The sequence below is a fragment of the Echiichthys vipera genome (genome assembly GCF_963691815.1).
Source record: "Echiichthys vipera genome assembly, chromosome: 19".
In the NCBI taxonomy this organism is placed as follows: domain Eukaryota; kingdom Metazoa; phylum Chordata; class Actinopteri; order Perciformes; family Trachinidae; genus Echiichthys; species Echiichthys vipera.
In genome coordinates, this window is record NC_139844.1 from 15,000,523 (window position 1) to 15,018,113 (window position 17,591).

Below are 17,591 nucleotides of genomic sequence, written 5' to 3' on the forward strand. Positions count from 1 at the left end.
TCCCACCGGTCTTGGAAAACTAGTTTTCCAGTCATGGAAACAGCTGGAAATTGTTTAAAAATGACCAAATATCCTGGAAATAATCTCTGTTTTTTTAGCCCCTGACTCAGATCGCCTATGCAAACCTGGGTTTGTATTTGCTTTGATGAGTTGGTAGAATAAACTGCATGGTATGGCGCTCTAAAGCGGGCTTACCAGACACGAGGCGGAACCCTGCTTTTTCATTTTGTTAATCTTCGGAGCAGAATGGGTTTACAGCAATCTTGTCAGCGTCTCTTTTAGGAGTCAATATTTTTCAGACCCACGAGCAGATTAAATACTTCAATACAAGGCCTATCGCTAAATTACATGACCGTTTTTGAGCAAGTACTGTCCTAAACAAAATAATTTCTAAAATGTTTGCATAACTTGAAAGTTAGGCGACATCAACCACTGCCAAGATGGTGACTGCCACCTTGAACTTCACAGTAGCTCTTAATATTTACTTAAACAACCACCTGAGTGGTATCAATCTCCTCATCTTACAAGACAAGAAAGCGAATTGGCCCGAAATGTTGAATCGTTCCTTTAAGTCTCCCACAGCGACAAGCCAAACCTTCCCCTCTACGGCAAAAGTAAATGCACTTTTGACAGTCCAGAGTGAGGTTGCAGACTGTGCCACTGCTAAGCCATATGCTACTTCTCTTGAATAAAACACAAATATATGAGGTAAGTGAATGGTTGTATAATTCATTCTTACCTATGCTGGATATTAACCATTTAGCCCGGCATTGGACATTTTCTACCTCCATCACTCAGGCACATATTAAAAATATTCTGTGTCCGTTTGCTTGCTTCTAAGGCGCCGACATATCAAATTTCTCAGCAACAGTGTCAGAAATGTCAACACTCAGTGGTTTCTCTGTGACAGAACACTTAATTCATCGGTATCAGACTTTTATAGATGTACCCCCATGGCACTATTTGTCTGTTTTTTCCCAGTTTCTTTTGTTAGTGTTTTTGTGCAATTTTCACAATTTCTTACTGTATTTTCAATGATCATGAGCTGAGCAACAGTTAATCTTGAACATGTTTTTAAAGGTGCTATGTGTAGTATTCTCTACAGTAATTACTGTTAAATTAATACTTGGATCATGGATGTGATAGTTCAAACATTACCTCTGGTGATCTCACCCGTATTCCTTTGTTTGTCGGAAAAGGCACTTTTGATTTTTGGGTGACGTTTGCTTCTGTCTGGGCAGACTGGCAGCTGAATATTCAGAAGCAACAGGGGGAAGAAAATCAGATTGGCTGCTATTAAGGCGTTCATAGTGACTATAAAGTGTAGCACATGTTATTCTGTTAGGTAGTGTAATATTCAGTGAAAATCCTACACATAATACCTTTAAGTGAAAGAAGTAGTATTATTTTTCTCATGGTGATGACATGAAGAAATTCGTCCAATTGTGATTTTATTTTTCTTTCCGGTGTCTTTCACTGAATTTGTGTTTTTGAAAAATGATTTCTGGGAAAGGAAAAAAAAAGTACAAACACGAACATTACAGTTTTATCATGTATTTTATGCTTTATTAAAAGTGTATACTCATGTGTGGGCAGTGTTTTCAGTAATGTTTCAAATTTTGTTTATTTATTACCTAAATGTTGAAATATTAAAACTTTTAAAACATACAGACACTTGGTACAAACATACAGTATATATTTAAATATGATACTTTGCATGTGCACTAACTGTGTTGGATTAAACTGCATTAAGTTAAAATAAAATGGGTTTGATGCCCAAAATGTCAACATTTTTTTGTCCTATAATTATTTACTCCTTCCTCTCTCTTTTCAAGAGAACGGCACGATCACTCTCTGCAGAATAAGGTTAGTGGTACAATACTAAATAGTTCAGAAGTGGTTAGTTATATATAGGCAGCTCTTATTTGGCCACTAAATTGGTCTTAAAATGTCATTAACTATATAGAGTTCCTGTAGACCAAGTTGGCATCACCCCGATTCCCTCGACTAAAAGCCCTGTGGAGTTTCCCATTGGTTTTGTTTAAATAAACTATAAACTAAGCTTCCAACTTTTGCATATATATAAATGTATATTGTTTGGTGTGATTCGTACCGTGCCCCATGCTTTAGGGGGATTACCCCCACCCTTCCAGGCTCCAATGCCTCTTGTTTATACATCATCACCCCTCGGAGACTTAGTTTTGTCTGACCAGCGCTAACCGTTTGGCGGCATCTTTTTAAATTTCAGTCACGGGGAAAAGACGCTTATAAACAGACATCAGGACCACCGTCAATGCTCACGCTCGTGCCCGTACATGTGCACCCGTGCATAAATAAAAAGTAAACAGGAAGAACTTTGTCTTTCTCTTAGTGATTGTTGCAAGGATAAAAGTGAAATACCCAACAATCAGCAAGTCAACTGTATCGCTAAATCATATCTGCCAAGTGACTGTATCGCTTTCACTTTCTATTCTTTCGTTTTTCTACCGCACTTCTTAAAAGCATGTTGCGTGTAAACAAACTGGCTCCAGGTCACACTTTTATTTTCCGTCCTACTTGAGTGTCAAACCACTCTTTAATGGTAATGTCACACTTTAGGCACATCACACTAGCTACGTGATAGGTTTTCATTTCATTTCCATGTAATGCTTTTGACGTTAATAACATTTAGACTGAAAGGGAATTGTTTGCTTCTATGCTCTGTGTATAGAAATCTAGATGATTCTAAATGTTTTTGTTTGTTTGTTTGTTTGTTTCACTTGCAAGCATTAAAGAAAGAGTTCAAAATTTCAAAGAGCTAGTTGAGATCATTACCATTCCTGTATGTAAAGTACAACGCAGAAACCAAGAGGGTATTAGCCTAGCTTAGCATAAAGACTGGAAGCAGCCGGAAACCAGGACCTCTCTAAAGTTTACTAATTAACACATCAAGTTCATTTAATCCGCGCACACAGAAATTAAAAAATGAGTACAGCTTCTTTGCGAGTTGCCTAGCAACCTAACTTTGATGTCATAACTTCAGGAAGTCACTGCGCCCAGCTGTTGTTTCGTCATATTGTCGGTTTCACATTTCTGTTTGTGTACAGATGAAACAATCCAGACACAACATGTTCATTAGAACCATGAAGAGAGATATGCTAGCTGCTTCCAGTTTTATGCTAAGCTAGGCTAATCCCCAGTGTATATAAACAGTCCCAAAAAATGCACTAGCTCACATGATTTTATCTATTTTTTCTTACTTTTTTAAAATATGCTGCTCCAAGCTATTCTTTCTCAGTACTAAATTCATTACGGAATCTGTACTGAATTGTTGAAACAACTTCAAATATTTACATACTGGCTTCAGTAGTACCGATAGCTTAGTTGTCTGAATTGCCAATTGAACTAGCCACGCCAGGACACAACAAAGCCTCCGGTGAAGTAAAGGGCAGCATGCGACCTGGAAAGCAATGTTTGCAATCTGCCATAAAACAGAAAGAAGAAGCCATGTTGAGGCTCCGCTTCCATAGGTGAAACAAACACGGCAAAAGCTGCTCTAATACAGCCGCAAATTAGAGCGAGAACAATAACTAAATACTAGCGGAGTGTAAGGGCCAATCTTCAGAGGATTCGAGAATGAAGTCATAATAGAGAAGATTGCTTTAAGTCACATTAAAATTATATGTCACCTGGGTTTCTTTTACATGAATAAAAACATTTCCACATGAATTAGTGCATAAAAATCCAACCAAATGCAGGAAATGGTTTGACGCTTAAAATGTTCTGGCTCTTGCTCCATACTTGATACACGAAATTGAGAGTAGTATTGATTTTGTAAATGTCAAACTAGTGTTTCTAGCTCAATTTTCTGCATCCTCCCCTCACCATCCATCTTTAGAAGTTGGATGGGTGCTTAAATTCCGTCCCTGATGCTTTCATGTTGTAACTGGACACATGTGACATCTCTGTTCTCCAGAGACCCTGCGTGTGTGTGTGTGTGTGTGTGTGTGTGTGTGTGTGTGTGTGTGTGTGTGTGTGTGTGTGTGTGTGTGTGTGTGTGTGTGTGTGTGTGTGTGTGTGTGTGTGTGTGTGTGTGTGTGTGTGTGTGTGTGTGTGTGTGTGTGTGTGTGTGTGTGTGTGTGTGTGTGTGTGTGTGTGTGTGTGTGTGTGTGTGTGTGTGTGTGTGTGTGTGTGTGTGTGTGTGTGTGCAGCAGATGGATTACCACCCCTCTGAATGCAGTCCATTCACAGGTGGGAGCTAAAAACCTGCCCTTTGAAGGACAGACAAGATCCAGCGCTGCAGGGATGTGCACAATAAGAGTGATTCCAGCAGTCTGTCTGGAGTGACACACACTCTCCATCTGTATGCAAATGTGATCCCACACATATGGAGAGGAGGTTTGCTTTTTATTTTAACCTTATTCTACCTGCGTATCTTAATAGTATGTCATTTAGATACATCAGAAGTGTTAATGCCCCGTAGCTTTATGTTTTTAATACCTTTAATAAACTTAGCAGATCCACTGGAGCAACTGGGGACAACATGTCGTGCTTGAGGGGACATTTATAATATTCACCATTCACAGTGGTGGAAAGTAAGCACATTTATTCAAGTACTGCACAACTTGTAGTTTACTTCCGTATTTCCATTTTCCCTTAGTTACTTCGCAGACTCAAATATATAACTTTAATTAAGATGTTTATTATAGATTAAGCTTCCTGTCAGTATATAAAGTAATTGAAATACGATCCACCTTAACCAGCTGCAACATCAACACACAATGCATAATGAGTGCTTTAAGTGTATGTTGATGCTAATACCTTTGACTTTAATAAAATGGTACATCCTTTAACTGTGCCTTAGTTGTAGTTGGAACAGGTGAGTTAATGTCATTTTAAACGGTAACTACCAACATTTTGGTGTATGAGCCCTTAAAAGTAACATGTCCTTCGAATCAAATGACAAAAAAACATCATTAGTCCGTGTTTTCTGATTTGTTGCCTCTAAGGTTTATTTATATTAAAAACGTGGCCAGTGTTAGTCAAACATCATGTTTTGGGTTAAAACTACTACATACTAGTTCTTCCGTCTTCATCATGGTTTCAGTAATAGCCACTTGGTTAAGGTTAAGGTTCACGGATTAATGTTCTTGGTTTTGGTTAAAATAATCCAGGGTTGACTCTCGGTGGGGGATGAACGACACCCGTTTCAGACGTTATCACTCATTAAATGGCAGTAATCAGTAGTATTAGCTTCATTATGGGTCAGAAGGTGCCGGCTTCACCTGCCAGTAAGTTCAGAAGGCTGTTATCATCTATTCACACTCAACCGTCACCACTGGTGTCCCTTTTTAATGGTTTTAAATTCAGACAAAATGTATGTTACTCAATTAGGTTTAGGCAACAAAACTAAATAGTTAGGTTCAGGAAAAAAATCATTGTTTAGGTTAAAATACTAAAGAACATTATGTAAGAAAGTAAACTCACTAACTTAACTACGTATACTATACTGTACATCAGTAGAAAGTGACGCTACAGTGCCGTTAGTCATCCCCCAACTGCAATGAAGTGCAGATGCAAAAGACCTGGAAACTTTGACCAATCAGAGCAAACTGGGCTTTTTAAGGAGGGGCTCTTAAAGAGACAGGCGCTAAAACAGTGTTTCAGAGAGAGGGGAAATACAGGTATATTCAGACAGACAGCGCAAGAAAAATAATGTGTTTTTGAACATAAAGTATGTAAACATGTTCTAGTAGAAACCCAAAATACAAGTGTAAACCTGAAAATGAGCATAATATGTGATCTTTAAAGCAAAGCTGTGTCGACTCCCAATTCCTTGGTTTTGTCTGTTGAGGAGTATGACAAGTTCAACCAGAGTCTTTTCATTTAAGAAAAATGTTGCTGAGTGTGTTTCTTCTACTTCATTCAGTCTTGTTAGTAATTTCACAACCGTTCAGATTGATCCCACTACTCCTTTAAGAGAGCCAGCATTAGCAAATATAGCTGAATCTCTCACTTAGATGAAGTAATCTATCAGTTCTTATCTACTTTTTCACCAAACCTACCTTTGAAATAACTACAAAATATGCAGCTCTTGTGCCCTCGACTCCTGGGCAGCTATAGGTCATAACCCTGGATTAACATGGCATCGTGCTTTGAGGAAGAGCAGAGGAGGGGACTGGTTCAAACTGATAAACAGTCTGACAGGAACCAGGTAAATACCCACAACTTGTTTCTATTTCAAAGGGCTAAAATCAAGCTCGCCATAAAGGTTTTGCTGCTCTTTTATTTTTGCAACATTGCGAGTCCTTATCAGTGACACATATTTACGAGGTCCTGGGCTATGTGCATGCTGGGATGGATTGGAGGGTTTAGAGCAAGTCTCCCCCTTAGGTATCTCCATATGTGGAAGGAGTGTTATCTGTTAACACTGACGAGAAAAGAAATCTGAACGACATACCACGTATCCTCTTTAATCAGTGATTCATAGGAAGAAGCATGGCAGGCAGCATTCGTGTAATCTGAGCATCTTATCTCATCTCTCACAGTTTAGTGATAGAGAGCGCAAAAAGAAACAATAATTTAGGTTCAAAGGACTTTAGGACACTTCCCTCGCTTTTTTCCCTGGAGATAATCGCTCAGGTTTAAAAAAATATATATACAAAAGAGCAGAGGTTTAAGGTTAAGGAGATACTTTACCTTATAAGATACGATTGAATAACAATGCAATAGAAACATCTCAATGCAGGTCATTGAAAAAAATAAAAATAAAGATGTGTATAACAGAGTGATGCAAATTCAGATGGATGTGGCCCACAAGAGAGTGTACAAAGCTGCACTTTCCTGCTTATCTGAATAATTTAATCTAAACAGAACAACTCCCACAACACTAGAGGCAGTCAAACACATTTCATTCATAAAAGATTTTAAACAAGTTTTGGGAAAAATACGTTTTAATATGCAGCTACATGTCAGTGCAACAAGCTGCCTATCTCGCTTAAATTAAACTCCGTTGAGAGAAGTTTTGGTTGTTAAAGGAGCACCGTGTCTTGTGGTAAAATTGTATATTGCATTCAAACGAATAGTGCTCACTAGCGCCTCACTTTTCAAACGTGCATTGCAACCTGGTTGCAGCTACGGTAGGCGCTATGTGCCAAGAAGCTTTTTTGGCGAGGAGGATTCCTTCTCCTGTGGCGTGGCATAATTCTGATCCTGCATTAGGAACAAAAGTGCAGTGAAGGCTTTCAGATTTGCCGGGGCAGTGACAAGCGCATCTCACTGAGCTCCCCCAGTCTTCCACAGTTATGCTGGGTCTGAGCGAAAACGCATTAAGCCTTATCGGTACCACATAGTGCTTTATGGCCCTCTCGGCCATTCATAGTCTTTTCCAGGGCATGGAAGCCTCCATAGAGCTTACCTGTTCTGTGTAAATACAACTAAAAAATGATTCGCTCAGGAGGAAGAGTCAGATTGTTGACAGAGGTAATTGTACACCGATGAGGACTTATTTATGAATGAAGATGTTGATTTGACGTAATACATTACTTAAAATGCCACACAGTGTCCCTTTAAATAATTTGTTGGTACTGTTTATAAATGCCTGTTTGCCTTGTACCGCAAAAGAGGACCAAAATGGAAATAAGCCCCAACGCTTTTATGTGTGGGTTTTTTAATCCTCAACAATTTTAAATATCTTGTCTGTCTGTCATTGTGATCAGCCTGACAAGTATTATTTTCTATTAAAACGATTCAGTTAGCTGCAAGTAACGTACCTAAACAAAATATCAGATGCCAATCAAGAGAAAAGGGCGAGCTGCAGTAGAGTACTTAGTGTTGCCAGGCCATCACAGCCATGAAAGGTGCCTTCATGTTGTTGTCATGTGTCAAGTGTGTAAAAGGTTAAACGGGGACCGAGCATGAACAGGAAAAGCAAGACATACAGTTTGAAGTGTCATTAACTTGCCAGACTGGTTAACATTGTAACATTGTTTTTTCCATTCGTAAAAATGTGTGTGTGTGTGTGTGTGTGTGTGTGTGTGTGTGTGTGTGTGTGTGTGTGTGTGTGTGTGTGTGTGTGTGTGTGTGTGTGTGTGTGTGTGTGTGTGTGTGTGTGTGTGTGTGTGTGTGTGTGTGTGTGTGTGTGTGTGTGTGTGTGTGTGTGTGTGTGTGTGTGTGTTTCCCTGTTGGCCCAGTGTTATAGAAACCCAGCTATGCATTTCCAGTTAGTTTGGAAACGTCTGTCACTTTTCCTCTTCCCCTGAACAGTAAAATGTCACGTTTGGAGTAGCATGTGTGAAATTTGAGCTCTCCACATGAGTAAACGCATACAGTACTATCAGCAGAGCAGAACATGAGGGCACGATAGAGGTACACTTCGGTGTCAGCGGTGACTAACATGTCTCATCTTATCGCAGAGGAAATGCCTTTTCCACACACTTGATAGCTCAGTCAACCATGGGAACTGAGGGGGAAAAAAACGGGTCAACTAAAGTCACTGAAACACCGGGGGCTCACTCACAGAAAAGCTTGATGACTTTACTCTAAACCTGATGTTTGTAATCAATAAACTCTTCATCTTTGTAGGTAGAAGAAGGCGGTAAAATCATAAGAACTAGTTAAATACTGTATGTAAGAAATGTCTTCATGAGGACCATGTGAGCTATTATATTTAACGTTGGAAAGAAGTCGAGTATGCGATATGCTCTGTGTTCAGGTGGTTTAGGTCAGTGGTGCTCAACCAGGGGTCCGAGGACCCCCTGGGGTCTCTGAGGGAGGTCCAGGGGGTCGTAGTAGTAGATGAAGAAGAGGAACTGCATAAGATAAGACAACATTGCTCAAAGTGTACTACATGTAAGTATACTAATGAAGTATCCGATGTGTCGTGTCCGCAGTTTTGCAGACGTCTTTTTTACGATGGTGGCCTACAGGGAAAAAAGCTGCTCGTGGGCTGCCAGCATTTGCATAATCGTCTTATAGCATTTTGTTTTTTGACAGGCAGTCTGCTGGAAAAGCTGCATTCCTCTGCCAGCCTTGGAACGGTGCAGTTTCCCTGTTCTTTACTCCAATAATTTCCTCTAACAGGACACATTTGAGTCAAAATGGGAACAAAAAACAGAACTCACAACCTGCATGGCATTTAGGTATGAAAGCTTCCCCCCTAAAACATATTATAATTACACAAAATAAGTGTCACAGCTGTCCATCTCCACACAGATAAAATTACTTTGATGCACAAATTTCTCGTCCCAACAGGAATAAGAAGAACAGTATTTTGCACGGTGATCCTCATTAGATGTTTCTGTTGTCTGCTGTCTCTCACACAAAAACAATGGTAATCATTATTGGTTAAAGGCTGCTGCGCTTCAAGGGGAAGGGTGGAGGCCAGGAAACAAGTTCGGTCAATCATGATGAACAACAGAGGTCACAAAAAGAGATCATTAATTATTCAAAGCCCCCTTTTTAAAAGACATATGTGTTTAAATTAATCCACAAGGGGAATAAACTGCTATTTAACAGTACTGCTTATGTACGGTCCATGTGGACTGACCTCCATATTATTCCTACGATGAATGCAAGATCACATGCAGAGTAGAAAACATTCACATCTTCATATTTAGACTTTCATCATTAGAGAAAGATACTACACTGATACCACAATTAAAACCCTGCAAATGAGCAGCCAGCGTGGTAAGATAGTCATTAGAGCTCAGTGAAAAACAGCGTGTCTCAACCTTGACCGATCCCGCCACTATCACCCCCCCCCCCCCCCCCCCGCCAAAAAAAAAAGCCACCAGACGAAAGATGCTTAAAGATAAAAGAGAATCGACTCGTCAGCCGTATGTACAGAGACCAGAGATCTGAAAGGAGAAAAGCCATGAAAAATGGATGAGAGAAGAAATCCACTTCACCTCCCCCCTGGAGGCTCGCAAACCCCCCACAGCGCTCCCACACATAATCCCTTCTCCTCCTGCACACACACACACACACACACACACACACACACACACACACACACACACACACACACACACACACACACACACACACACACACACACACACACACACACACACACACACACAGACACACACACACACTCCTCTCTATGTGCCTCACACATATGTACGCAAATAGGAGGACAAGGCAGGCACACACACCACCCCGAGGCCTTTTGGTAGGTGTTAGTATTCGGGAGATAGTCTGGAAAGAATCACAGCTTCATAAAATAGCTAAAATCCTCATCTTTAGTCGATATTTTTGCTTTGATTTTTTTTGTGGATGCATTTATAATGTAACGGCAAAATGTATCCAGGTTCCTCTGGTGAATCACTGAGGCTTAACGAGACGCCAAACAAATGTTCATTGGTCACGGTTTCGATGGCGGGGCACACATTAGTAAATCAATAAGGTCTCAATGCTTTTACAGAGGCATTTCAACCCTGACATGAAAACATGAGAGTTAGGGCTGAGGGATTTCAATTTTATCGGCATGAACATAAAAAAATATATATATTTCAAAAATATAGGTTCAGCACAATATGTTGGTTATGGAGCAGCCATTTTCAAGGCAGGACCAACTAAGGCTGCATTCACACCAGATCAGGCATTGCAGTGATAACACAAGTCCTCCCATTCATTTGAATGAGGGTAGGGTGTTTAGGCTGCGGCGTAGGGGAACTCAGTGAAGGCTGTGACACCTACTTCGGACGTTACCACTCCAATAAATGGCTGTGATCAGTGGTTATCAGCCTCATAGATATAAGACTGTTTTCATCTATTTTCATGGTAACGGTTGCTGTCAGGACCCCTTAACGGTCTGGGAGTCGTGTTGTGAATTCAAACCAAACAAACGTTACTTGGTTAGGTTAAGGCCATAAGACTACATGGTTAATTTTAGAATAAGGTCATCTGTTGGGTTGAAATACTAATGAACGCAATTAAGAAAGTTAACTGAAGAAGTCACTGTTTCCTTTGTTGGTCTTTTAATACTTCCTACCGTCATATGACATCACTTCCTGCGACCCTGCCCTAATTGGCGCAACGCCTGATTTGGTGAGAATGCAGCCTACAAATCTACAGCCATGCGAGCAAGAGTGAGGCTCTACTTACTGCTAATCAGTCAGCATGCTAACATGCTCACAGTGATAATGCATGTTCACCATCTTTAGCATGCAAACATGCTAAACTAAGATGGCTAACTAGCACAACAGACAAAACGTTACAGGATCCCTTAAAGTTACTTGCGATTCATCCTGAGGGGGACATTAATGCTTGTACTTTTGTACCTATCCATCCAATAGTTCATCTCTATTAACAGACATCAGTTGCAGAAGCGGTCTGGTTTCTATTTGTAGATATTGCATTGACCAGTTTGGGCATGCTTTTGTTGCATGCAGGTAAACAATCCGAGTGGAGAGCAAAAGAGGCGGAACGCATTTGCCACCACGCAACCACAGAAACCATTGTCTGTCATCTGATAATGATTAAGCTTTTCTTTGGCTTTTTGTTATTTTTTATCTGCATTCATATTCAGATATCTATAAATAAAGACGCTGTCTCTTAATTCCAACTCTCGCATCTTACGTTGCTAGTTGGACTGTAAACGATGACTGCCGCTCGGAAAAGGAAGTCTTGGTATTAGTCCGTTGCCCCCAGAGGTTAAATGATCACCACAAAGATAAAATGTCAACCTCATGGTGACTATAGAGGAAAAATTAGGATCAACATCCCTCTCGGGATCATTAATGTCTGTGAAAAAATGTCATATAAATGTCCATCTAGTAGCAATATTCCAGCGATCTGACCGACATCCCCCTAGAGTTGCACTTCTACCAGCAGCACGGCTAAAAAAACCACACTGGTCAAACACACAGACACACAGACACACACACACACACACACACACACACACTGTTCACCACCTGAGGCCCTTTACTAGGTGTGATCCAACTTAAGGCACTCACATGTACTTGTGACAGCGTGTGAAATGTTCCAGTCAAAGCGGCTGCAGCGGCTCAGGCTATCGGCAGCCTCCTTTCAGGCCTATCTGACGGGCTGGCAGTCGCCTGATGAGAAGGAGACGGAGACATGGAGGACTGGAGGAGGGGGGTGCTGTCACATACACTTTGAGTGGCAGCTTCTCTCGCTTGTTTGCCTTGTCAGAAACGGAGTGGGGTGACTTCAGTAGTTGCATGTTGCATGTCACTTACACCTTAGCAGGTCTTATTTTCACCTTTCATACCAAAGATTGCTAAACATACTAGGGTGTGATATCTTTATGAGCTACACAGTGCTCTATTTGTGTCATTTTAATTTTGCTTAAGAAAATGTACAGATACAAATGTATCCGGTCAAATTATTGTTGATAGCTAATTTAAAAAGCTGTGCTTCCACCTACTCAGGAACAATGGACAGACAGAGGAAATCTACATAATGTAAAAATTGCTACATTGAGATTTCAAGAAGCACAGATGGATGATAAGTAGAACACGGACATTATTCAGGACCCTAAGCCGCAACAAACACTATGGAAAGGACAACTGATGACGCTGATTAACCTTTAGGTTTCTTCGTTTGTTTACGTGATCATCTGAGGGTTGTATAGGTTTGAAAACGCTGAATTCATAATTTAAAGTTGAGAAAAAAACTTTTATTCACAGGGACAAAATGGATAAAGAATTTATTATTTAAGTGATGAATACAGTTTTTTATGTTGCTTCTTACAAAATATTTTGGAACTGGAAGATTCAGGCCTCTGCTAAGGAATTGTCTGTGAATCAACATTATACAAGGATAGATACAGTGCACCGTCTCGGTATTCCACTACTTCACATTTGACACGTTTATTCCTTTGAGGGGGAACAATGTGAAGACTGAGAGAGTAAATACTGTTGTTTTTTGTAATGTTTCAGCTGATTTATTACAAACTACAAATACTCTACATTGCTTTTACTTTTTCAAGGGTATACAAACATTTTTCCAAATATTTTTTTGTTTGGTTTCCATTTATTACAACAAATCAACTTAATGGTAAAAGCACACATTATTTATTTTGTAGCATTTTTAAGTCATATAATTTATATACTTCAGTCTGCACTTACAGTTGCATTGGCTCAAAGGTCGCTGCACCTTTAATAATGTGAAAATAACAAATGGATGCAGCTCCATTAAACTTAACATGTCTGCACACACTGATTCTTCTAACATAATGGAAATGAAAGGAAAACCAGCTTCTCTTTGTGAGGAAAAAAAGAAAGCACTACAGGGTGCTTTGGGAAATGGTTATCACTTACTTATAAGATGTTCTTTGAGAAGTGAAACCACCTGACCATGCTGCCAGGTGATGCTTAACCGGGACAAGCATGCATGCTGAGATATGAGACTGATGCTGCAGAGAAAGCTTTCATTTGAATAGTTTCTATTTGGAATATTAAGTGTAGAGGAGGGAAAAGCATTTTGTGCATGTCAAGGTGCATTCTACCTCTGAGAAAATATGAGAACAGCAGAATATGAACAACAGAAATGTGCGGCATTGTTGCAAATGTAATGTTGTATCTTATGTCTTTGTGTTTTTGGAGAGGGTTAAGTGCTCAGTGTAAACGGTGAGTGAAGCAGACAGTAGAGGGCGCTCTAAACTGCTGTAATGAGGTGAGCTCCTTGGTTAAGTCTAGTCTCCTGAACTGAAAAAGTGATGTGTTTTAGGGGCCAGTTTTTCTTTCATCAGCCATGATACTGCAGAAACAGATGTTTGAGAACATGTTGATGGCAATATGTTGATAGAAATAATAATAAAAAAATAGTTTTTGTGGAGCATCATTATGATTAAAAGCAAAAGCATTGAGAAGGGATGCATTTTTAAAAACACCAAGGACAGTGTGAGTGCGCCCTAAGAGGAATCCAGGACCAATTTGGGCCGTGGAAACTGTTCATTTACTGAGCTAAGCTTCAACCTTATGATCATAATCAAATCACGTCAGTCACCAGCAATTAGTCCACTTTGACTCTGAGAAATCCAGTCTACCTGCAGGGGCTACGTTTTTCAAGTTTTATGTGACAAATGAAATGCTTTGAATTAAAAAAAAAAATCCCTACAGCAAATAAAGAGTGTAATTAAATTCCAGACAGCGCATATGAGCTTTAATTCGCTCATCATAATATCTTTGCAGGCGCGTTTAATTAAAAGTCGAGCCATGCTTTGTTCGCATGCTGTAATGCGGTTTGTCCAAATGAAGCTCAATCCAAACCCAGCATAGGCTAATTCAAGTTTTTGGGAGGAGGAGGAGGAGGAGGAGGAGGAGGAGGAGGCTTCGGTGGGGGTATTATACTATTGTCCGCCCCTTAATCCGGTTGGCTCAGAGACTGCCCGCAGGCCAATTTGTAAGTGGTTTGCGGAGCTGCCAATCAAAGCAGACATCCTCTCCTCAGGCTGTGGCTACGATCATCTCAGTTGCTGCGTGGAGAGATTTGACGGAGGGACACTCCTGTGCATGGACCATCACTGCGCTGCAATCCGCCGCCTGCAACGTGAAATCTGGATGTACACGGTGGAGAAAACTCGCATGTGAATATTTTATTTTTGCATGTCAGGAGAGGAGGAACTAGTCGCCGGCTCCGCGGCTGTTTGTCTTTTCGCATCGCTTCTCCCCCCTCCGATGTCACTCTAATTAACCGGAGGCATGTGGAATCGCACCGGGATTAACGTTAGGAAATGCTTCCCAATATTGTGCCTGCTGTTAGCGTTATGGACAAAGGTGAGACTGCGTTTTGTTTCATTTCCTAATTGTTTTCTTTTTTTTAATTATTTTTATTTCAGCTCCACATGAGGACAATTAAATGTTTCAAATTTACAAATGTCAAAAGTTGGTGGGCGTGGGCAGATGTATATTTGCTCTCCGGCGTTGTATATTCGCGTCACATTAATCGATAATTGAATTACGTAGCCGTCAGTTGTCGAGCATGTGATCATGATGTTACCGTGGCTAGATTGAAGTCTGAGGAATTGATACATGCTTCTCTCCATTTTGGTTTCAATTCTAAGAGCCCTGTGTGTTTCTTTTTAATTTTTTCCTTCTGTTTGGGGGCTGAGAATTAGGCCTGAATCAAGAAGTTGTAAGTTGCATTGCATCGATTTTATAACCTGATTGGCTTAAACCCCCCTAGCCTGCAAACTGTAGGCTTGTTCACGTGCTCCATTCATGATGCAACACATTATTTTGGAATATCCACCCAATCTGCATAGGATTTTAGAATGATTTTAATTGGGGGTCAGGCACTGGGTGGCCACTTGTCCATTTTTACGCACCAATTTGAGCAACCCAAATCATTCTGTACCCCGTGGATAAATGGCCTGCGTTTAAATGTTGACTTTAAAAAAAATGTTGTTTCCAGGTGTCCCAGTCAACCGGCTATTTCGAGCTGCAGCTGATCACCGTGAAGAATCCAAACGGCGAGTTAGCGGACGGGGAGTGCTGCGACGGCTCCAGGAGCCCCCAGGACCTGCGCTGCGCCCGCGACGAGTGCGACACTTACTTTAAGATCTGCCTGAAGGAGTACCAGACGGAGGTCACCACCAACGGACCGTGCACGTTCGGAGCTGGATCTACGGAAGTTCTCGGTGGAAATACGTTTTCTTTTACGAACGCAAAGAATAACCCGAATAAGATTTTGATCCCCTTCCAGTTCGCCTGGCCGGTGAGTTGTGATTTCTTAAGGCTACAAACAGTGTTTTCTCGATACAAATCTGGTCACTATGGTGTTCGTTGTTTGATGTATGTGTGTGTGTGCACATGCCCTGGGAACACAGCATCAAACCATTTCTGAATGGTTTTGGAGCCACTCTCCCATTACAGCAACACTGATCAGGATTAAAGTTCACACTTTAGGAGTTTTTTTCCTGTCAGACTAGGGCTGCAGGTTACAGTTATTTGCATTATTATTATTATTTTGTCCAAAAACAGTCCAAAACCCACAATTATTACATTTACTATCACATAAGACCAAGAAAAGTACCAGATTCTAACAGTTGAGAACCTGGAACTATCGAATATTTTGGCTTTTGTGCTTGAAAAACGACTTATTGATTAATTGACTAATGTTGCAGCTTCAATTACACCCATCATCCGGTGCAGTAAAACTCTACAGTATTGACAGAAAGAACCTGTTTTTAAAGATCAAATTGTGTCCAGATAAGCTGACGCTAAAGGGATCCCACTGATGCTAATGATTCTGTGGTTTTGGGTCACATGTTTGTGCCTTTTGAAAGGAAAGAAATACCTAATTAAATGGTGTTTTCTTAGCAGAATCCTGTCAAATCTACACACATCACAGCTAAACGATTGCATAATTCACAAGGATCCGGTTGCAGCTACATTGGTTCAGTGTCATGTGGGTCATCTTTTAAAGTTGCCCTGATATATGAGGGTTGGCTTTGTTCCAGTCCACCAGGCTGCACCTGCCAAGGCCCTGATAGGGTAATTAGACTGAGGGACATGCTTTGATACGTAGACCCTGGAAGGGGGGATCTGCTGCTTCTCCTGTGGAGAAACGGTGATGCAAAGCTGTTTACCTCCCAGAATGACTTTTTGCTGATTCATGAGGATGTTGAGGGCAATTTCATTATAATGCAATCCATCAAGTGGAATTGGCTTTATTTAGACTTTCAGGATTGTGCCACTTTGCTTGCTGCTGCCAGTTGTGTCGGATGATTGTCGGGTAATAGCAAGAAAAGTAGAAATTGATTGAACCTATAAATAATTAGTTTGTGTTGGATCTCTACAGAATAGAAACAAGTCTTATCTGGTGCCTGTTGTGATGTAAGACAATGGCATGCGCTGTGTTTGGAGGTGCAGCCTGGTTGTATGTGTTGAAAAGACGCTCCAATTAACTATTAACTCTGTATTATAATGATGGGAGTGTGAAATATGTGTTCGATGCCTCTGGGCAGTGACTGGGTGCATACTGCTGGCTGGTTTTGACACCTTCCACCCCTGTGCACCTAGCAGCTTCCTCTCCTGCTGAGGGTGCCAGGTGGCCCCTGGTGGCCCCTCCAGGGCAATTAAGATCATCAGTGCAGAAGAGCGATCGCTGATGCACTCTTTATGAGCTAACTCTTGTCACCATTGAGTTTGAGTGAATCTGTTGTAAGTTGCTTCTGACAACTTGTCGATTATAGTTCTAAGGGATTTTGCTGTTGTGTTGCTTCATGGTTTTATTCAGGTGTGTAATGTAGTGGTGATCAAAGTAACTGTAATCTGAACAGTTTATTTGCATGAGGAAGTAGAGTTTATTAGCGTGATGATGATGGGTCGATTAAATAATAGATTAGTCATTTTCTGGTTCCACCTTTTGAGTTGTAGCAGCTTAGGTTTTTTTTGTTTTGGTTGGATAAAACAGGAAGATGAAGATGTCATGTTGGGTGTGAAATTTACATAAAAAAACGAATAATGAAACACTTGTTTGTGGCACAAAAAGTATATTTTCCTAGTTAACTTTGTCTTCTGTTGATAATAAAATGAATATCCTTGGGTACTTGATGATAGGTCAGACAAAACAAGCCAAATAACCAAATGATTAATTGATTTATTTAAAGAAAATAACTGCCTCACTAGTTGCAT

General features: G+C 40.5%; 1 protein-coding gene across 2 annotated transcripts in view; it reads left to right on the top strand.

Moving 5' to 3' along the window:
- The first annotated feature begins 14,452 nt into the window (after positions 1 to 14,452).
- The window catches only part of jag2b (jagged canonical Notch ligand 2b), a 49,972-nt gene continuing 46,833 nt past the window's right edge, over positions 14,453 to 17,591 (top strand). For both annotated transcript variants that reach the window (XM_083934338.1, XM_083934339.1), the window contains exons 1-2: positions 14,453 to 14,729; positions 15,367 to 15,669. In XM_083934338.1, the coding sequence (XP_083790464.1) occupies positions 14,655 to 14,729; positions 15,367 to 15,669 (378 nt within the window). In that variant the 5' untranslated portion in view covers positions 14,453 to 14,654. The remainder of the gene's footprint in view (positions 14,730 to 15,366; positions 15,670 to 17,591) is intronic.